This window comes from Hipposideros armiger, unplaced genomic scaffold, assembly GCF_001890085.2.
Source record: "Hipposideros armiger isolate ML-2016 unplaced genomic scaffold, ASM189008v1 scaffold_84, whole genome shotgun sequence".
Classification (NCBI taxonomy): domain Eukaryota; kingdom Metazoa; phylum Chordata; class Mammalia; order Chiroptera; family Hipposideridae; genus Hipposideros; species Hipposideros armiger.
In genome coordinates this window covers 1,299,681-1,322,930 of record NW_017731434.1, presented here as the reverse complement: position 1 = coordinate 1,322,930, position 23,250 = coordinate 1,299,681, and the positions used below count along the sequence as shown (strand labels likewise).

At 36.7% G+C, this 23,250-nt stretch overlaps 1 protein-coding gene across 5 annotated transcripts in view; it reads left to right on the top strand.

Annotated features, from left to right (window-relative positions):
* Nucleotides 1–23,250, top strand: part of SLC44A5 (solute carrier family 44 member 5) — a 334,991-nt gene that overhangs the window by 253,043 nt on the left and 58,698 nt on the right. For all 5 annotated transcript variants that reach the window (XR_002124199.1, XM_019644059.1, XM_019644057.1 and 2 more), the window contains exons 3-4: nt 4,022–4,095; nt 19,508–19,592. Coding sequence is in view for 4 of the 5 variants with exons in the window: in XM_019644059.1 (XP_019499604.1) it covers nt 4,022–4,095; nt 19,508–19,592 (159 nt within the window). In the remaining variant the exon portion in view is untranslated. The remainder of the gene's footprint in view (nt 1–4,021; nt 4,096–19,507; nt 19,593–23,250) is intronic.

Sequence of the window (23,250 nt, the reverse complement as noted above, 5' to 3'; positions counted from 1 at the left end):
AGTCAAGGGCTAGTTCATAGTGTATTCAATGAATGAAAAAGTCCCAGTTGGTTGAAATACATAGACTGGAATAGAGGGAGATAAAGCTAGAAAGATAGGCTGATACTTGAACTAGGATTGAAGGTGAAGGTTCTTAAGCATAAAGCTAAGTCATTTGGAAAGTTTTAAATGGGTGGTGGAGAGGCACTGCAATTTTTAAGCAATAAAGTGATGTCATTCTATATCAGTGATATCAGTTATGTGCAGAATGAATGGGGTCAGGCAAAGACTACATGCAGGAGCCCAACTAAAGGACCATGGCAGTAATTTGAAGAGAGATAAGAGAATCTGGAATGAGTCCCAGCAGCAGGACTAGAAAGGAAGGGATGGATGAAAGACACATCAGAGAAGGAGTAGAGAGAACTTGTCAACTGAACATAAAAGATAAGCTAAGGAAAAGGGAGAGTCAAAGGAAGCTCCCAAGATTTTAAGTTGAGGGGACTGTAGGCTTTCTATATTTGTGGGTTAGAGACAGCAGGGAAAGGAAATCTGCAAATGCATATATGTATCATTTGGGATCCTATTCTTGCTGTAATTTGGAAAAATAGATATAAAGTAGTAATGGTGCTTTTGTACTTTAACTTTTGAAAATACTTTTATGCCAAGGCACCTGTATCTGAATACAGTTTTGAGTAGCTTTCTGATAAATGTGAGTGTGAGCAGCTTATTTTGAAAAAGATTTGGGGAGGGAGAGGGAGAGGTTTGGGGGCATATTTCTATGTAACCATTCTTTCTGGTACCCAGTGGGAAGGAACCCATTTTTTGCTTGGCACAATGGCTCTTAGTGCTTGCTATAAAAGTAGAAATGAATATACCTGAGGAAAAGGTACAGCAATGACAGGCTCTAGCTCGAATATGATCGGAATGATTTTCAACCAGGAGCTAGTATCACTCAGCTACCTCAATAACTGTCTTGGGAGTCTTACATTATCCAAATTTAATCCTTGGTTTAAAAAAAATAACTCATTTCTTATAGAACACTTAGGATTGTGACAGATGCTCTGTAATCAAAAGAAAGGAACAATGAATGATAAGGTGCTACAACTTCTAAACACTCGAGTGAAGCTTCTGTTATGTTCCTGACTCACAAAATGGTGCCCACGCTATATTTTATATTTTGTTCAAATTCAATTTTCCAAGCAGTATTTTTTTTTCCTGGAGGGGATATGTCTGTGGAAAGGGAGAGAAACAGATGAATTAATGGAGAAAATGGCAGACAGGTAATTGTGATTACCTGAAAGTAAACACACACACACACACACACACACACACACACACACACACACACACATATTTTTAAAAGGAAATTTATAAAATAACAAAGAGNGATGAATTAATGGAGAAAATGGCAGACAGGTAATAACACACACAAGTAAACACACACACACACACACACACACACACACACACACACACCTATTTTTAAAAGGAAATTTATAAAATAACAAAGAGAATCAAATTACTATAAGAACAAATTCAGAAGTGAAAACGTTTTTATGTATAAAAACTTTTCTGCTTTTCGAGACTCTTGAATTTTCCATTTATAATTTTCACTTTGTTTAACACTCCTGTGTTTAAATAAGATAAAGCTAACTAGTCTGGCCGTGGAGTATGGTGTGCTATTTTTCTAAAGCAGTATACCAAAAAAGCAAAACAAACTTGAATACATTATCCTCCCTGGTCCCAGAATAATCTCAAACACCTCAACGTATGAATTACTGAGAAATACTGTCCTACTGTGGTTAGAGACTACTGGGGGGAATAATTGCATGGGCACCCAGTAGTCCCTGGTGCTGTAGTGCGTCCTTGGCACCAGAAAAAAAGCGAAATGGTAGTGTAACACCCCGTATGGAAGCAAAACTCCAACTGATACCCATTCATCAGTGCCAGTAGCCAGGGAGCGTGGATTTTACGCTTTAAAAATTTCCTCTTAGGTTCTGCTTTTTACCCTTGTGCTCTGTCTTTTGAAAATTGGTAAGTTTCTTTCATTGTCTTTCTAGTATGTTTACCTCTCCCTATGCTTAATACATAACATTGTAAACAAATAACATTATAATACTATGTACATTAGGTCATTATAAATATGCATTACAGTATAGATTATATACAATGTAAATATGTAGATATAAACATAATATAGGTATGTAACCTGGCTAGTGCTTCTTATCACATCCCTCTCTCTCTCTTCTTGATAGTTATGATTACACATAAGGACTTCATCAACGTCAAGATTTCTAATTAAAGCACACCAGTGTGTTAGTTTTCTCTCCTTTAGTTCCTCGCCTGCAGGCATTTCTTATTAAGTATCGCGTTAGTTAACAACTCTCTGACAGAATGAGAACCGAATCTTGAGTAGAATCTCAGAATGCACATGAACCAGAAACTTTTCCCATCCTCAAGCAGGTCTTTGCTTTCAGTAATTGTTAACCAAAGAAAACTTGAGCTCCGTTTTCTTCTATTATTATTATTATTATTATTAATTATTTTTATTATTATTATTATATCTAAATGAAATTTAAAATTCCTGTTCGAAGTTGGATTTAAACAAATGATCATTTGTGTCTGAACTGGTCATGATTAACTTTCTCTATGAAAGATTCGTTTCCGATTGTGAGGTAGAGTAATAGGGATATGTGTGAAGTTTTAGATATGACTGATTTGCATCTTTACAGAAATTTGTAATCATATTAACAGAACTGCTAAATGAAAAAGGTGTGGCATTAGAGACATAGATGTTTTCTTGCTTCTGTAACTTTCTCTCTCTTGGACCATAAGTCAACTTACCTTACTACCCCTAACAACCTAAAGGCAGTCTTAGAAAATTCACCATGAAAACAGTGAAGGTGTGACAGGGCTTTATCAGTGTAAGGTATTACTGTGTCTGTTACTGTGCAATTTTTATTCATTATTATTATTACTACCAGCACGAAAAATAGTGTGTAACCAACATGCCTGTGCTAAACAATTGGAGCATCTCCATTTGACGTCAAGAGCAAGAAGTTTTTGCTATGAAAATTCTCATGTGCAACTTTTGTTTGTTTCTTTTTAAATTCTTAATTTTTTTCAATTACAGTTGACATGCAATATTATTTTATATTACTTTCATGTGTACAGCATAGCTAGATATTTCTCATGTGTAACTTTTAATCCTGTCAAATAGGTTGAGTTTCTTTTTCTTACTAATAGATTCTTCATTAGGTTTCAAATAGAAAATGATGGTATTGTTTCTCACTTTTAAGAACTAGCTTTGACCTTCCAGATCACTTATAAGCTGAACAAGCTATAATACTGGGAATAGAAAATACTATAGTTGAAAACCTTGAGTATCCCTGCTTGATTCTGGCTTGACTTGTGAACGTTAGCAAATCATTGCATCTCTATGAGCCAAATTTTCTCTTAACCTAAGATGATATTAAGCTTACAGGATAGCTGGGAAAATTACAGTTTTGAATCATTAGAATAGGTGCAGCCCTACTCCCCAATGAAAGTTTATGATGAGTCCTTTATTTAATAATAGTACCCTTAAAATGTGTATATAGAAAGGAAATAGAGAAAGAGAGGAATGAAAAATGGCTGATTTTTCAGACACACACACACACACACACACACACACACACACACACACACTCACGCACACGTGCTGGGGAGGCATGCAGAGGAAACTCATAAAATCAAATAGCTTAAATTACAATTTCAAATAAAAAAATTGTTACTCAATATTGGCGTACTCTAGCCCCTGAAAGCATTTTACAAATAAAAAAAAAAACAAGAAAGAATAAACACTCTGGACTCTGGGGGAGCTTCTGTTGTCATGGAATTATGAGCACTTCCTTGCAGCTGAAGTCTTTGATTACAGAAATGCATGTGATGTACCTTTCAGAATTGTTGGATATAAAAATGTCATATCACCATTCTATTTTATGCAGTAAACAAAGAGTCATTTTGGACCCTCTTTTAATTCTTTATTCTTTTTTGTCTTTAGGAGTTGTACAGATGTTCTGTGCTTCATAATCTTCATACTGTTCATTATTGGCTACATTATTTTAGGACTTGTAGGTGAGTAAATACAGGTATAGAAGATTTTTAACATTTGCTAATGGAATAACTAATCATAGTCAATGTCACATTGTTAATGTTAATCATTTTCTTCCCCAAATCTTCTTCTTATTGATTCTTGTGTTTTCTGGAGAGAATGTGGCTCACCAATACTCACTGGTAGCAGATGCAATGAAAACTAAACACAAAGTAGTTTATTCCAAGGCCAAGCCCAAATTACTTAAATAAATACAATTGTAAAGGAGGAAGAAAAAAGTTTATGATTTGTTTTTACATCATTTTTACTTTTGAACTTCTATTAAACAGCTAATTATGTTCATGTTACTGTTTACTAATAAGACGTAGGGCTTGGATCAGTTTAGCTAATATGTAAACTTTTCTTTTTATAAAAAAATTAAAAAGAAGGAATAATTATTAAGAATTTCACCAAATCACTTGTTGACATATCAGAAGCCCTATTGTCTTTTGCCTATCAGAAAGAGATATCCTGTTGTTTATTGTTAGGTTAAAGATTTTTCTGTGAAAATAAAAATAAAGAGGAATCACAGAGAGATTTTTTTAATTTGGATTTTTAAAAAACTACCAGAGGAGCTGGTGTGGATAGTTTCTGTAAAAAGATTTTGCAATTGATGTGAATTTATCACATTTTCCCCCAGAAACTTAAGTCCCGTCCTTTGGATGTTGATCTGGGAAACTTGAATATATTATTGTCAGGGTAGGAGCTATAAAAGGTAGATAATAGCATCCAGTACCAGTAACTGATGCTTGGACTTAATGTGGATAGAACATATTAGCCGAAAAAAGGCTCTGTCCACCTAAGGAGGAATGGAAAATACTCTTCCCTGTTTTTCAGTTTTATCTTCCAGTCAGACAAACTCTTTGAGAACAGCAATTGAAAATAATTTCCAAAAGATTAGCTCAGTAATACCAGGCAAAAACTACTCAGAATTGGAGAATTCATAAAAGCAAGGCAGAATGATAAGGAGGAAAAGAAGACTAAAGGAGCATAAATCACAAAGCTAATGTATGCTAAGGCCTTTAGAAGGTTCCTTTGGTATTTCTTTAAACTATTGTAACTTCCAACATCAATGTACTTGTAGCACAATACACAATCTGTAAATTGAATATTACAATAAAATGCATTTTCTTATGGTACAACTAATGGAATTTTAGTTTCTCTAAGTTTGAGACACATCTTTCTTGTCTATGTAATTTTTGTTTGTTTTTACTTTTTGCCATGGAATTTAAAGTTGTTGTATAAAAGAAAGATTTGGAGTCAAGCAGATCAAGGGTTTCCTCATATTATTTGGTAGACTTGGACTACTTTCTTAACCTCATTTTTCTCATCTGTAAATATGGAAACACTACCTCCTTTGCAGGGCTATTGTGAGAAGTAAATGAAATAATATCCGGCTACACCAGTCACGCTACATAATAGCACTAGACAGTAGTTAGTTTGCTACCACTGTATAACATAGTCATTCTGAATTTTAATAAATTGCTTTTAAATGTAATATATTAAATTGTTTCTATGGCAACCCATAATTTTGTTTATTACAGTTTGAATGCATACAGGAACTTCATAAGAATCTCATACTGTGCCCAGAATCTTTTCATTAGAAGGCTTTCTGACACAATCGAGTAAGTCTCTCTTCCATATCTCAGTGCCAGTCTGTTGAAGTCCATAGAGAAAGTCCTTCTGTCCTTATATGGATCTGGGAAAGCCAGGGCTACTCTCCTTCCAGTAGACACAGTAGATGGAAGAGGTGGGAGTGCACACCACCATTCCCTCTGGAGCAAGATAAGGAATTTGCCTTTTTCTTAAGATGACCAAAGTCAGTGTGTAAATGCCTTAATTCACATAAGGTAATTAGAGGATAAATGTTCCTCAGTGCAAAACTGTGTTCAGTATTGGATTAGTTTAGTGATTCCTCTGAATTATTCCTGAGGCCACACAGATTAAAATGAGTGGCACACCAAAAATACATTCTTCACCCCTAAACTACCAATAGTCTCCCTAGCCTGCTTATGAGACACATTTAAGTTTTCGATTATGTCCAATGTTGGACTGAAAGAAGAATGAAAGGAAACCATTGACAGAGGTTACTAGGAGAATGAAGACTTTTTTAACATGAAGGAACATATACCTTCACCTTGGGAAAGATGAGGCTAAGACAGTTTCACTGATGTGTTACGAGTAGTTTGGCACCTTCAGCCATTTTGTTAGATCAGGACCTTCTTAGGCTTATCTTTCATCCATGTTGTTTCCATAAAAAGTTTTACTATGAAAGGGTTATGTTCCTCACAAATTCTGCTGAGGAAAAGCTGTTTTTTGCCCTTTCTGTGAAATATGGCCAGCTAGGATGCCACAAAAGCACTTGACATTTGACTGATGAAAAGCAGAACTTCTATTCAAGTGGGTTAAGTGCGTCTGGGTAGGAGGTAATCAAATCTCCTTGAAAGATCAAACTAACATTTATGATAATAGCCCTCTTTTGTCCTACTTCACTGATGGTTGCTATTCAATTGTTGTGCTGACTAGCAAAAAAAAAATAGGAGTATTTATTATGCAAAATGTTTCTTGCTATCCTTGTGCTGACATTATGTATACAATAATAGCACAATTTTAACATTCAATAATTTTTTTTCTTTTCAAATGGCTTTCCAGTTGAGTGAGTTATTTCCTTGTTGTATTTACATAGGAAACACTTGGGGTTAAGCTCCAAAGTTTGGCTTTGGTTTTGTTTTTTGATTTTCCTTAGGAATAATCATCCCTATTAGTTGAGACAATAGAAAGTTAACAAGAAAGTAAATTAATGCAAACAAGCTTAGAATTCTGTCACCATGTTGTGAGAAGCCCAAGTCACATGGAGAAGCCACATGTAGGGGTCTTGGTCAACAGGCTTGGCTGAGTTCCCAGGGACAGATAATGTTTACTATCAGCCCCACAGGGTTTTCAGATGATGGAAGCCCCAGTCCACATCTGACTGTGTGGGAGACCCCCAAGGGGCCCAGCTGAGCCTTCCCCAAACTTCTGACTCCCAAAGTCCTGAACAAAATAAAATTTTGTATTAAGCCAGTAGATGTGGGGTGCGGTGGGGCAACAATGGATAAGCAGAGCAAAATTTAGTACCTAGTTTAACAAAAAACCTGAAACCTAGGCATTGGTTTGGAACCCAGATGCTGCTCAGAAGCTCAGGCGACTTTGAGGAGACTGTCTTGAGAGTTTAAAGGAAAATGAGGAACATGGAATTGGAAGCAGGAGGGAAGGGCACCTTGTTACTAGTGGTGACAAATTTGGCAGTACTGTTGGCAATGATCATGTGGGGAGTAGGAAAGTACCTAATGAATTCAACTTCCTAGCTAAAGAGACCATCCTTAGGAGAGGAGCCAACCCTGAGGAGCCTCATCTATACCTGGACTTGACTTAAGTGATGAGATCCAGCCCTTGAGCCTGATTGTTTAATTGGATGTGACTTCTGAGGACTGTGGGAAAGTTTAAGTGTATTTGATTGCAAAGAGGATGTAAAACATTGGTAGTCAGAGGCTGGACTATGGTAGTTTTAACACATGGCTGCAAATTCTTTGTCATTCCTTCCATTGAGAGGTGGGGTCTGCATCCCTTCCCCTTGACTCTGATGAGGCTTAAGATTGCTTCTCCAAAAGAGAAATGAACCAAAGCATACCAGTAAAGGTCCCTGGTGTGCTGGTAATTTATAGATCAGTGTGAAGAATTAAAGAAAGGCCATCCTGGGGCAACTGGAAATAGTAGGACTGAAAGTACCAAGTACAGAAATGAGGGGGTTTACAGATTCCAGTCTTAAACCCTTCATGGAACAAGGTAGAGAATAAATAAAATAGTTAAATTAGTCATCAAATGTGGTCAAACTTGACCCCGTCATTTCTTGTATTGAAGTCTGTGTTCTTTGTCTTGGGGTAATAATACAGTCACATGTCTACTTTTCCATTCATTGCTTAGGGAACTCAGCATATCATTCTTTTCCCTGACCTAAACTGCCCCAAAATGCCAAACAGGAGGCAGTCATATTTCCAGTTTCTAGGTGAAGAGAGAGACCTATGTTCTACTGGAGCTCAGACACTTTAGTTGATGCCATGTGGCATCATTTCTTAGCTGATTGCTCATCTGGATCTTTCCACTGCTGTAGTGGTTTCTAACATAACTTTTCAGAGTCATAACTGTTTAAGTTTTTATGCAAAGCCTGGCCATTACTCCCCAAAGTGTGACTTGTGTCAACATGAAGTCCCTACTTTCAATACCCTGCTAGGGTATTGGCCCAGTTCCTGCCTTCATGACAAGTTCCCTTTTGGGGTATTTGTATTCTTTTTGGCCTAAAGACCTAGCTCAAGGTCAATCTCTTTTTCTCTTTTTTCAATTTGGAAGGTTTAATATACAACCAATAGGAGTTCAATCTCTTCTATTCTAAATTGAAATCTCAGGGAGAAAAGTTTGAGTTCTTGTCCCTTCCTTCTCTTAAAGCAACTTGATTTTCCCTATCCCAAGGAATATTTAAAAAAAGGGGAGAAACTGTATTTTCATAACTGAGAAGTCCCTCAGGTGACCCGAAGAACAAAAATAATTCCAAGATGGCTTTTTGATTCTGTCTCTATGGAGAAGCAGTGAACAGATTCTCTTATTAATAAATAAGCAAATAAATATAACTTTTAAAAATTAAGTTATGCCCCACCAAGCATCCTGTTGTTGTAGTTTGTGAGCTTGGTGTTATAATCCTAATATTCACTGTAAGGGGAAACTGGTGATGGAGAGTTACTACAACAGGAAGTCACACGCTATGCTCTTAGTCTCCTTAGCAACTACATGAGCCTATTAGATCACAGCTTGGAAACATTGTCTTGGCAAAGTAAAATCATTTCTTCCAAAAAAAAATAAGACATTTAAAGAACTCTGGTTCCATTATTTTTCCAATTGTTTTACTAAATTTTAAGAAAAATGTATTATATTTATAGAGAACGAGTATTCAATGTCCTTTGGCATTCTTGACAAACATATAATTGCTTACAAGTTAAACTGCACATCTACACTTCCTTTTAGTTTGGAAGTCTTCATTTTATAAAGAAAATACTTAGTTTTGACTATTACTTGAACAGATTGTTTTTTTTAGTGTTGAGTGTGATTTTTACTGTGTGTTGCATTTTGCTGAATACGTGCATTGCAGATGATTCAAGTGAAATGTTGCTAGCATGAGAGGGACTGATTTGTGCTCAAGGACACGACCCTAAACTCACCATTGGGTGGAAGAGGCCACCTGTGAAATGATAAAACAGCATTTTTCATATCCAGGCAACTGGGTACAGGGCTGCTTCCCAAAATGCTTCTACAGCAGCAGTGTCATCAACACAGATTTTCACATTCGGTATCATGTGTCCTATTATCTGCTTCATTGCATTTGTAAATTGCTTGTGTTAAAAAGCCATAAGCACAATTTGGCAGGCCTGTTCCTCACATATTAAAACAGTTAAAATGTACCTTTAAGGGATACAAAATAATGATTTGAAAGCCAACATTCCCAACCAGCAAGTGTTCAGGGAATGCCTTCGCTGCCCCAAACAGATTTGCAGTTAATTTTTAAGTGTCAGTGCAAGCAGTTGGTCTAATCACATTTTCTCCTTGACAGAGGGCTTTCTAATGGCGGCAACTTCTGACTCAACCCTAGAGCGCCACAGGAACAAGCTTTGCAAATGTTTGAAAATGAGAGATAATACTAGATAATAGTACTTGCTCTTGGTACTTCTGGAACATACATTTCCTTGATATGAGTGAAAGGAAAATTTGCTAGAATAAAGTGTTCACTCATCTTTTACCAATCTTTGCTAATCTGCTATGAATTATTTTACAAATAATTTCTCTTCTCTCTTCTCTGTTCTTTATTACACACACACACACACACACACACACACACACACACACACACACGCCTTACTTAAAGTGGTCTTTTAAAGTTATAATATTTCTAAAACAGTGAGAAAATTAAGGGAAAAGGATGATCAATCTAGATTGGTATTCATTGCTGTGTAACTTGGTCTTTTGGTTCTATTCACCAATATAACCTCAGCAGTTTAACTCTAGAGCCTGTGCTCTTAACCACCATGCTATATAGCCTTTTGTTAGCATCTGAAATTAAAAGATGGTGAATGAGGATTCTTTAAGTAATGAAGTTTACTGAGAGGGGGCAGGGCAGAACCCCATGATACTCCGCTAATGCTTTCCTTTCCCTCCTTCCACTCCACTCATCCCCAATACCACACAGAGATAGACTTAAAACAAGGAGTGTCAGAAAATGGCACTAGGGGAATAAGTAAAAAGCAGGTATTGTTTTGCAAGCAAAAAATCGTGAGCAATCTGATGTCTGCAGTCTTGCCCCTATGAGACTGAGTATGCAGTCACTTTGCTGCAGTGTCATTGTTGACTTCAGTGAGCATTTGCCAAATTAGCCTCTGTTATTTACCCACTAAAGAGGGGAGCACATTTTTTATAATAATCCATACCTACTAATACAGGTTAGATTTTTTCCTGCAGTTAGTACTTATACTATAGAGTAAATAAAATTATGTCAGACAGTATCTCCTTGGGGCTTTTGTTGACCAGGAATATCTCAAAGAATTTCATGGATATTTCAAAAAAGTGTATTTTCTGTTAGATATTACTAATGAATATTACATGTAGCATTTTCATTTTTAAGAATGATGAGAGCGCTTCCTTATAGAAAGCAAGGCAGTGTTGCCAATTCTGGAGCTACAATTAAGAAAGAAAATAAACACTAAGATGAGTGACACTGAATGTGTGATAACCTTGAGCTTTTCAAGGAAATTTTGAATAGGAAGAGAAGGACCTACCTGAACAGATCCTCTGCTATGCATTGCATGGCTGGCACTGATAACAATGTTATGCTAAAGCAATCTTCCTGTAATTTATTACAGAAAAAAACCTAAGATACTGCCTCTCCATCTGTATCTGGAGCCATGCTCCAGCCTGCATATGCACCACACTGGTTTTCTTTCCATTCTCAGTACCCATCAATTAGTTCATTAAGATCTATTTTCCTCAATGGACTGTAGGCTCTGGAAAAGCAAGGAAAAGCTTTATATACTCAGGGTCTAGCATGATGCTGACATATAAGCACTCAAAAATATTTGTAGAATGAATGAAGAAAAGGATGAATATATTTCTGTCCTCATTATTTCCAACTACCTCTTTACCATTAAAAAACAAACAAGCCACTATCTCCTAATGTGAATAAAACCCTGAACAGGTTGCTAATAGTGGTAGGCTAATATCTATTTAAAATAATTAGAAAAAGGGTATTAAAGTAATCAGCATAGTCAGCCTTGCTAATAAAGAAAACAGCAAAGATGAAAAGCCTAATTTAGTTTCTTAGTTATTTGGTTGTTTTTCCATTTTCTTTCAGTCCTATGTCTATTTTTTTTTACAAATCTGTTTTTAAATTATGCTTTGTCCTATCTTTTGCCTCCTACTCTGACCCCTTCTATTTCAGACTCCAAAATTTAGAATATGAATTTTTCTTTTTTTTTTTTTTTTTTTTTTGCTGTCTCATGTGGCAGTAAATTCTGACAAAAGAGAATCTGAAAACCTTATATCTTGGGTTATTTTTGTTTGTTTGTTTGTTTTTAATAAAGTCTGAAATTTCTTGCTGAATATATCTAAAGTTCCACTCTTGAGTAGACTGGTCACTTGTTCAGAATATAGGCTGGGTATTTTTTATTACTCCTCTTTCTTCCCCATCTCTCTCTACCCTCTCTTTACTGTGCTCTGTCCCCTGCGAAACTGGCATATAATTTACAACAATTATATCAACAGGCTCTCTTGTCCTGTGGCTTTCAGTATGGTTTGCTCAGCGAGGGGTATCAACAGTAGATTGCAGGATAGGAGAACGAGTTTGTGGAATCTATTCCCCTGACTCGCTGGCCAGTGGGTCACCTCACGTTGGCTACACCTCTCTACCTAGGGCTCCAAGTCCTGTCAGTCAGTTCTTTCCATTTGTCTTCTTTCCCTAGATATAGGTAACCCCTTCTTTCCTTGCCCCTTCAGGCCCAGAAGTGAAAATGGCTTTCTATTGTTTCTAGCCTCTGGGTTCTGCACCAGCTCTTCTTCGTTTCCTGAAGCTCTACTCATACTTTTGTAGATCTTTCTTTCTTAAACTGTCTTTAGTTATCCTGTATGAGTACAATATGTGTTTCCTGCAATGACCCTGCAGTATTCTAGAAAATAGCAACCCAATCTTGAAAGGCATTGCTTCCCATGTAGCGCTTTAACTGGATCTTCCATATGGTATTCTCTGTTCCATTTGGCTGGCTACTTTTGGGTGACTGGGTTCAGTGTTGACCATTCACTGCGGACAATGTATCACATAAGCATTGCTAGGAGCCAGGTTAGCCTTTGTGAGTAAAAGTTTATGTTATCAAAACCCATTCATAATCTTCAACCCTGTTGTCATGATTACTTTTTCAGAGAATCATTGAGGAAATGCTTTTTATCAGATTATTAAAAGGCACCTCTGCAGAAGGGTCTTTACTAATCAACCAAATGAGACATAAATATCTTTATATTCTGGGTCCATTGTGACATCAGTCATTTTTAGTTTTTTCTCAAACTTCTTTTCCACTGATTATCTAATATTTTCTTTTCCAGTCCATGATAATGTGGCCAAACAATTGGCCTCTGTCTATGAATAGACAAATGGATGGGGGGGAGGGAGTGAGTAGATAACTGGAAAAATTACCCCTGATCAGTGCCAACAGATCCTCCCTAGCTATCTATAAATCTGGTTTCATTTTTTTCCTTCCCAGTCAACTGATCATAGGGACCTTTCCATGGGCCATAGGCATGTGTTAAAGTGGTACCTCAGGAGTCAACACACTGTTATTGTGAGCAATCTTCTAACGAAACTTCCTTGTCCTCTATGACCTTCTCAAGCATTGAATCAATCTACCACTCAATAATGGTGTGTTGCTGGGCACAGCCAACTTTAGGCTTGATGGATCAGATAACATATAGTTCATGATGGGCTTCTTATGTCACTGGGCGATCATTCAGGGCCTAGGAGCTACTTCTCAAGAAAAATTTGGTTATTTGCTGAAAGCCATGGATTTTCTCTAAAACCCCAGGGGCCTCCAACTGTGATTCTCTAATAGGCATTTGCTACAGACCCCATAGAGCATCCTGCCCTCTGACAGATGTTTTAAGCACCATGGAGTCCGTTCTGCCAGCCAGACCTAGTGGCAGACCTGCTTGTACAGTAGCCTGGATGATCTGAAAAGCATTTTATTTCTCTGAGCCCTACTCAGATCTGACAAGTAATAAGTGTTGTGTCTCTTTTTAATAGCAGAAAACGCAAGGTGCCACATCTTATCGCTGACTTTGGAGGAGATATCACTCCTGGGCTCATCAGGTCTTTATTGGAAGACTTTTGTATTTTCATGAGAAACCCTTGTTTTCCATTCACTAGCATACATATGTCTTGCGAAGGCATCAGTATTACATGCTATTCAATAATCGCCAGATCTTATCTGCATAATGCCATCAATGTAAGGAATCGGTGTGATATCCTGACGAGTAAGGATAGTATCAAAACGCTACAAACTAAGTGTGGCAAAGAGCTAGGAGGAGGTCGTATAACCTTGAGGGAAGATAGTGAGGAAGCAGTACTCTCCCTGCCGAGTGAAAGCAAATGCTCCTGGTGCTTTCTATTTATTGGGAATGGGAAAGCTCTTGTTAGATAAACTGCTGCATCCAAGGTGGCAGAGGCTGCTTTTATTTGTTTTAGTAGAGAGACTACAACTTGAACAGCAGCTGAAATTAAGGTCATGACTTGATTGCTTAAGAGAATCCATTATCATTCTTCAGAAACCATCTTCCCTCCACACTGGCCAATCAGGATGATATATAGTTCCCTTGGGAAGAATGTGTTAATTATGGAACAGTTATATACCAAATATGAATGTGTTCATCTCTAGATCTTTAGAGTCTTTATGTGTCTATCACAAGTAAGGCCCAGTGAATGAATGACTAAATAAATAGGAATATGACAATTGCCAGTTCAGTATGAATGAACATGAGTTTGACCATATTCTAGACTTTCAAATACTTTCAAATAAATTTTTCATGTTAACCTTCTTTGAAGAATTAAGATAAATAGATATTCAATACTGTATAATTGGTTAGGCCCTAAGGAATATTTTAAATCAAGTTGAGAGCTCCATGTATTAAATGATGTGGCAAAGAAACAAAAATTACTAAAATTTTACAATGGTAGCTATGAGTTGAAAACATAACAAAACAAATCAAACAGAAAAGAAAATTTAAATGACATGAATAATTAGGTAGAAGAAGAGAAAGATGATTTAACTGCTCCCCTCAAGTGCATAAAATATTCTTGAAAAGCTATATGGTGATTAGTTATCTATTGCTGCATAGCAAATTACTCCCAAATTTGTAATGTAAAAATAACAAACATTTCTTGTATCAGTGTCAGTGTTCAGGAATGGGTTCAGCTTAGCTGGGTGGCTCTGGCTCCACATTCTTCATGAGGTTGCAGTCAAGATGTAAGCCAAGGCTTCAGTTCCCAGAAGGCTTAACTAAGGTGGAGGATTGGCACTCAAGATGACTCCTTCACACGGATGTTGGCAGGAAGCTTCAGCCTCCCTGATAGCTGACAATCATGTGGGCTTTTCTGTAGGACTGTCTGAGTGTCTCAAGTCAGATGGCTTTCCCTAGAGCTAGTGATGTAAGAGAGAGAAAAGAGGAAGTGCAATGCCTTATATGACTTACTCTTGGTAGTCGCCGAATGTCATTTCTGCAACATCCTATTCATTAGAAGCTAGTCATTAAGTCTAGTCCACACTCAAAGGAAGGGTAATTAAGCACTACCTATTAAAGGAAAAATGTCAGATAATTTATGGGCATATTTGAAAGTCACCACAGATGATCAGCTGAATGAAAATAAATGGGATTACGTTATAAAAGAACTCCATGTTAGCATATTTCCCAAAAAAAAAATCTTGAAGAAAAAAAGACAATGTGGAATCTATTTTTTTTTAGTGTGGAGGGTGCGAGTTTTAAAGTGTGAATAAACATCTAAATCAGTAGTTCTCAGCTGAAGCAGTACTACTGCTGAGGGGGTCTTTCAGAAAATTTGAGTTGATTTTTTTAGATTGTCACAATGTTTGGGGGTACTACTGGCATTTAGTGGATGGCAGCCAGGGAAGGTAGATGTCTTGCAATATCTGGGACAGTTCTATCCAACCCAAAATTGCTCCACTTCCTGCCTGACTGTCCCATGTTCCACTCATGCAGTTGACAATATGTTTTCAAATATTTTAATCTAGAATTTCTGTTTTAAAATTACAAATGTTATTTTTCCATAGTTTTAATAAATACCAAGGGAATTTGAAGGAAGAGTGTACATTTTTGTTAGAATTTACTAAAATGTGTTCATTTTAGAAAATTATATCATTAACAACAACACTTGAATTATGTGAGTCTCCTACACAGCACACCTATATCCTCCTACAATTATAGCTGTCACATTCAGTGATTCTATTAATAGGTGCAAGCACCTGACTTATTTCACTATATCTTCTAGGTGAGTCACATGTGAACATTTGCATATTGATATGCATACTGTTTAATCATAAATTATTTTGTTCTTATTTCTCATTTACATTATAGTTAGGGCATTTTGTTAATTTTTTGTAGAATTGTGTGTATGAGTGAGTTATGTTATCTGTGAGTATTATTTCAAGATTATAAAAGGAGCATTGTAAATATTTGTTATAGAAAAGGATGTGTTGGGTATGACGGGATTGGAGAAGGACTGACATACAAACCCTTGATGTTATGACACTATTCATCACCTCATGTGAGAGCCTTTGACACCTGTGGGGAAATATTCTAGAACACATCTGTCCAGGAGAAACATGTGTATCACATGTATAATGTTAAATTTTCTAGTAGCCCTATTTAAGGGACGTTTTTTAAAGGTGAAATTAATTTTAATAATATATTTTATTAACTATAAGTAAATATTATCATTTCAAATATAATCAATATAAAATTATTAGAGAGTTACATTCTTTTTTGTTTATACTGTCTTTACAATCTGATATGCATTTGCAGTTACAGCAGGTCTCAGTTCAGATAAGCCACGTGTTAAAGCTCAGTAGACATATGTGGCTGGTGGCTACCATACTGGACAGCACAGTTCTAGAAGTTCCATGAATAGAGAAACTGCAAGAAAGGGAGTAAAATGTGATAAGTCCTTTAGTTTATTAACAGACAAAATGGCTGCTGCTGCACATCTTCTTTTCCACCTTTTTGGTTTTTTTCTCTGTATTTTCCTCCAGTGGAGGTGGGCAAGAGGTAGACTTGATTGAGAAGATAAAGAAAACTCAGTGTCCTTGACTGAGGTGACTTGGTTGAACTGGGCCTTACAGCTTTCAGCTCACAGGCCTAATGTTCCAGCTCAAACACAGACCATCTGCAGTACAGCTTCTGTGCCAGGGGCTGCATGGAGAGGGGTGGCCGCAGCTTAGTAAACATAGCCACCTGCCACAATCCAAAACTACAAGATCAAGAAGGAAAATTTCTCCCCTGACACTTCTATCTTTGCCTCCCTCTCTTTCGTCCCCTGGCATCATATCCCTCCCAATCAGACACTCTCCCTCTCGCACCAAGTACCAAGTTCTTCTTTTCAAATGACAAAGGCTCCAAAGGTACCTGCGCCATCTCCTTTCCTCCCACATGTGTTCACATGCTGCTGATCCTCATGTAGTGGGATCCTTGTTATTTCCTACTGTTAACAAGCTCATTCCTAATGTATTCTTTAGTGGGCAGCATTATAGTTACTATAGTCTAGTGGTGAAAGCATGGGCTTTAGAGAGCAGCACATCAAACCTCAAGCCCTGTTTATGCCACTTAAAAGCTGTGTGATCTTGAGAAGCAAATAAAACTCTAAGCTGCAGTTATCTATAAAATTTAGGTAAAAATAACATTCACCTGACAGGGTTATTGTGAAATTCTATTATAGAGTTACTGTGAGACTCAGGTGAGACAATGGATGTGATACCTTTAATATAGTATAAGACACATTGTAAGCAATTAATAAATGGAAGCTCATTATTGTACTCTTCCTCAATCTATAAGTCTTCCCTACTTCTGGCCACCTGTCCAAATCCTAGTCCTTTTCCAGTCTTTCTCAGGACCCACCTCTTCTCTAAACCTTCTACAAGCTTTATTCTCTCTTCTTTTTTTTTTTTTTCAGGTGTTTCTTAAGAATCTGACAAACTATGCTGGGAATGACTTTTAGTACAGGATACATAGCTGTCAAGTCAAATTCTTCGGTTAATTGATTGATGATGAAAAGGGGGGAACTGTAGCAGATGTTGCTGATGCTTCATCCCTCTTCCCCTCAGTCCTTCTGAGTCGGCTTGCTGCTATGGCAGGCAGTTTGCCCATGCCCAGTGACAGGCATGTTTTTTACATGGTTCCTCAGAAGGTTCCCCGCAGGACGAGGCACTGCTGTCCCACTCATTAACATGCCCTTCATCTGCTTTGCCCCCTCACTTTCCTCCCTCCCCCCTAAGCTTCCTGAAATCACTTCCCAAATTGACTACCTGCATCAAAGTCCTTGTCTCAATGTTTGGATTTGATGAAACCCAGGTAAGACAGGGGCTAACATGACTGAGTCCACATTGTATGCCAAGTACCATGTGAGGCATTGTGCTTTCATTATCTTCTTTCATATTCTTAACATTCTTATGAGGCTGGGCCTTCTTATACCCATTTCATAGGAACAACTTAGAAAGCCAATTGACTCAAAACCAGTGACTTATGCAGAGTCATAAATATACTAGTAGCAAACCTAGCAGTCCAAATGCTTCTGTAGGTGCTGATTTCTGAATTAATAATTGTATGGAAAAGAAATAACATGTTTCAGGATAAAGTTAAAAGAAACATATTACAGAAAATAGAGTCAGGTAAAATTAGATTTCTTTTTTAGGTTTAGCCAAAATGTGATAAACGAAGATACTAAAACAGAATTTAATAAAATAGTATCTAGAGACATTGCACGTTGAATGCTTAGATGTCTTTTAAGTGCCATATTTATAGTCCATTTTCTTTATTCTGGGAAATAAAAATGGGAAGATAAGGCAGTGGAGAGCTGCCCAAATGAGTCAGATTTTATAAGAAGGTATTAGAAGATGAAACCGATTTGGCCTCTATGACATTGGGGAAAGAATTAGACAAAGGTCACTTTTCTGGGTACTTAGATACTAAAAGGAAAGGCTTGGATAGATGAGAAAAATTATTGAGAAAAATTTCCCTGCCATATTAAAATTCTCATTCAGAATTGATTTTTTTTAATCTTCCCAGGTCACACTGGCTGTGTACATAAGGGTTATCGAATTATAACATGAACTGTCAAATCCAATAAATGTGGGTAAGGAGATAGCTGGGCAAATGTTAAAGGAAGCAAAGGACAAAGAGCTATGTTTCCCATATGTAGAAGCTAGTATTAGATGACCAATGCATTTCCTAGATTTTTAGGATCTATAGTAATTAAACTGAAAAAATTTTAGTTAGAATTAGAGAGTATTCTCTAATTTAGTTAATGTGTATTACTTTCTGTGATCCTATAGTCTAGCCATCAAGTCAAGTTTGTAATTCTTGGAAAATAAGGGTGATAATTTTATATGAGGTAGAGCTCAGCATCTTCAGAGAAAATAGAACTAACTGAGTCTTTAATTTTCATAAAGTTTGAGGATACTCGATATTTATAGTAAGCTCTGAGATTATCAGGCAAAATGCACAGTAAGTCTTTATTATGTATTGCTTCTGAGGTTGCTACTGTTTGCCTTTTTTAATGTCACATGAAATCATAAAACACTAGTCAATTTGAATTGGGCATTACAGTTTTATTCTTTGACTTTTTTAAGGGTTTTAACTTAGGTATAACCCAAAAGAATTACATCATATTATTTACTGTAAATTATTAGCTCTGCTATGAAGTCATTTAGTTTTGAGCCCTAGAAAAAAATGACTTCTAGCCAACCAAGCTTTTGTAGTGTGCCCTCTAATTCACATTTTAATAAATGTCATTTTCTAAGTGCATTACCTCATGTTTTGGCTTCAACCCAGATGAATCCTGAAAGAGTAAGAAAAATGTGCTTTCTGACTGATTCATCCATATTTTATTTTACTTTTCATTAAGAAATTACTCTTTGAAGAAAATCAATAATCTTCTGTGACTAAGGGGAGAAGTTAGTGTGTTGCAGTGGTTATATTCTAATTTCTCAAATCAAACTGCTTTTAGCCAGCTGTTGCTGATAGGGTTTTTGTCCTCTCTTTTTCCTGCAGCCTGGGTACATGGCGACCCCAGGAGAGTGGCTTATCCTACAGACAGCCAGGGCCACTTTTGTGGCCAGAAGGGCACCCCCAATGAGTGAGTATGGCCACCTTTTCTTTCTCTGATTTTGCTGTTTAAGCTAGAACCTAGAAATCACTTTATATTAATCCTACTAGACTTCGTAACAAAGTTGAAATTCATAAAGGAGACCTTCCCTCCCCATCCCCACCCCCTTCCTAGAAATAATTCATAAACAATTGGAAAGTTTCGTACTATAATATTGGGTTGTCGGAAAAGTCATGATGCATTTTTGCAACGAAAAACAGAAAAAATATGTCATGACTTTTCTGACAACCCAATATATGACTTAAGATAAGATGTCATTATTGTGCAGCATTTTATTAGAATGCATGAAGACTCTGCTTAGTGAAAATATAATTATAATGGATGAGTTGGACCAGTGCTTTATCAAAAGCTATATTTTAAATTACCTTCTGAAAGGGGCTTTTGGAAGGCTGAGTTCTGATTAGCTGCTAACTAGGCATTGCAGTTGTTAGACTTGTGTTTGCCACAGTGCCTACTGAGAAATCACTCCTCCTTTCCAAGTGAGGGGCACACCCAGAAAGTCTTCAATGTGTGGTAGGCTCTGCAGGGCAACCTGGCTGTTACAGACAGTGACTGAGTAGCTGAAACAAACCAGGAAATGTTCCATCAAATTCCTTTATCATGTTAATCATAACAGGTTTTCATTTCTGAAAACAAGTTTATTTTGTTTTATTTCTTTACCTTAAAACAAAACAAAACCTAAATCTCACACTTTAAGAAAAGTTTCCTCCTTCCTAATAGTCCATTTCTTTTCTGTCCACACATGGGGTTATTAATAGATCTCCTGGTTCTTCATAACCAGTTCAATTTCTATAAAAGCTGGTAGTAAATGGGCAAAAAAGCCAAAGCAACCACAGCCCCCTTACCACTAACGACAACGGCAAACAAGGCTCAAAACACTTCTGTGTGTTCACCCATAACTGTGGGACTTATTGTTCAAGATACACAGATTAAAAAGTAGATTCAACAGGAGGTTAACAACATTCATGAAATAGAATTATTATAGACAATGAAGAGAAACCAGAATTTGAATGGGAGGCAAATCCTTAATTGTGTCAGGTTGTTTATGGTGGACAAGTTGACTCCTACCAAAGGGTCATGTTGCCTGGACAACTGGACTGATTTTGGATCTAGGGTGTAATTCTTTACAGTGGCCCATACGGGGATCAAACCAGCAACCCTGGAGTTATCAGTACCACGTGCTAACCAACTGAGCTAACTGGTCAACCGCTCTAGGGTATAATTCTTATTTTAACTCCAGTAACTAAAAATATCCTAGACATTGCCAACAAAACCTTCACATTATGAAGGACAGAGAGCACCAGGTGGTAAAAATACAAATCTCTAAAGTCTCTAGTTCTTTACAATAGGCTATTTTTAAAAGGGCCCCTGTAACAATGTTTTCCAGACCTAAGCCCATGACCCACTTATTGACAACAAACATTGGATACCACAAATTTCAGTACATAAAGATCATTCAATGACAAACCTAGCATAACACAAACATGTTCATTAAAGTATTATTTATAATAATATGTTGTAAACTATATAAATATCCAACAATATGTGGATGATAGTAAATTATGGCCCATCAATTTAAAGGAACATAATGGAGCCATTAAAAATTATGTTTAGGGCTGCCCGAGTGGCACGATGGTTGAGCTGGCTTGGGACGCCAGAGGGCCCCGGTTCGGATCCCACATATGAGGGCCAGTGACACTGCCCTCTACAGCTAAGATGCTGAACAACAGCTCAACCTGGAGCTGGGCTGCTGCGAGTCACCGGCGACAGCATAGGCTGCAGCCCCTGCTGCAGTGGGTTGCCATGGGCTACTATATGTGGCCAGCAGCCGCCGTGAGTGGCCATCCAGAAGCCGGAGATTGATCTGCCTCGCCAGAGAAGAGCGCAATGATGGTGCCAACTTGGGCCAGTGAAGCAACGTCTTCCACAATTGGACTGAAGAACAAAAAGACAGCAACTTGTCTGTTTCCCTTCCCCCAATAAAAATCTTTTAAAAAAAAATTATATTTATATTTTCAAGAGTTGATTGTGTTGATTTTCCTTTTTATTTTCTGGATATTGTGTCATAATTATATTTGCCTTCCTCCTTCTGAGGAGGAAGGAGAAATATAACATTTGACTATATTTCTCTAGTACTTTATGGTTTTCTTTTTTATATTTATAATATATTTGGAATTTATTTGTGTATATGGAATAAAGTAGAAATCAAACTTTCATTTTTTCCAGTTGCAGAACCAATTATCTCAGGATAGTTTGTGAAATAATATGCTCTTTCCCACTCTGATTCCTGATACCACAATTATCATACAATAAATTTATGTATTTGTTTCTGAGCCATCTATGCTATTCTGATATATATTTTTAAGCCTCCCAATTGTTTTAATTCTTATAGTAAAAGTATATTAATTTGAAATTTTAACAAGAAAATTACTTTAACATGCTTAAAGTTTTCAATAGTAAGTGAAAATATTTATTAAAAAATCAGATTTCAATCATTAAAACAGTGTGGAACTATAATAGAACTATGCAGAAAAAAACAAATCCAATTACAAATATAAATATACCCCTGCATTTTCTTCTGTTACTTTTTTTGGTTTTATATTTTATATACAAAGTCTTCAGTGTTTCAGTATTCATTTGTTGTATGAGATAAATATCCAATTTTATTTTATATTTATGAATAGCATTTTAGTTAACTTAATACCATTTATTTAATAACCTATCTTTTTGCTAGTGACTTGAAATCTCAAAATAAACAAACCTTTAGCTAGACTTACCAAAAACGAGATAGAATAGAGACATTACAACTTATCACAGAAATACAAAGGATCATAAGAGACTACTATGAACAATTATATGCCAACAAAATGGGCAACCTAAAAGAAATTGATACATTTCTAGAAATATAAAACCTACCAAGACTGAATCATCAAGAAATGAAATATCTGAACAAACTGATTACTAGTAAGGAGATTGAATCAGTAATTAAAACCTCCCAACAAAAGACCAGATTCAGAGGACTTCACTGGTGAATTCTACTGAACGTTTAAAGAATTACTGTCAATCCTTCTCACTCTTCCAAAAAGTAGAACAGTAAGGAACACTTCCAAATTCATTTTACAAGATCAGCATTACCTTGATACCAAAGCCAGACAAGGACACTACAAGCTAAGAAAACTGCAGGCCAATATCCTTGATGAACACAGATGTGAAAATCCTCAACAAAATATTAGCAAACCAAATTCAGTAATATATTAAAATGATTATATACCACGATTAAGTGGGATTCATTCCAGAGATACAAGGATAGTTCAATATCCACAAATAAATGAATGTGATATACCACATTAACAAAACAAGGGATAAAAATCATATTAGCATCTCAATAGATGCAGAAAAATCACTTGAAAAATTTCAACATCCATTTATGATTAAAAACTCTCAATAAACTGAGCATAGAGGGAGCATACCTCAACATAATAAAGGCTATATCTGGGACTGGGCGAGTGGCACATTGGTTAAGAGCTGGCTTGGGACACCAGAGGGCCCTGGTTCAGATCCCACATATGAGGGCCAGTGACACTGCCCTCTACAGCTAAGATGCTGAACAACAGCTCAACCTGGAGCT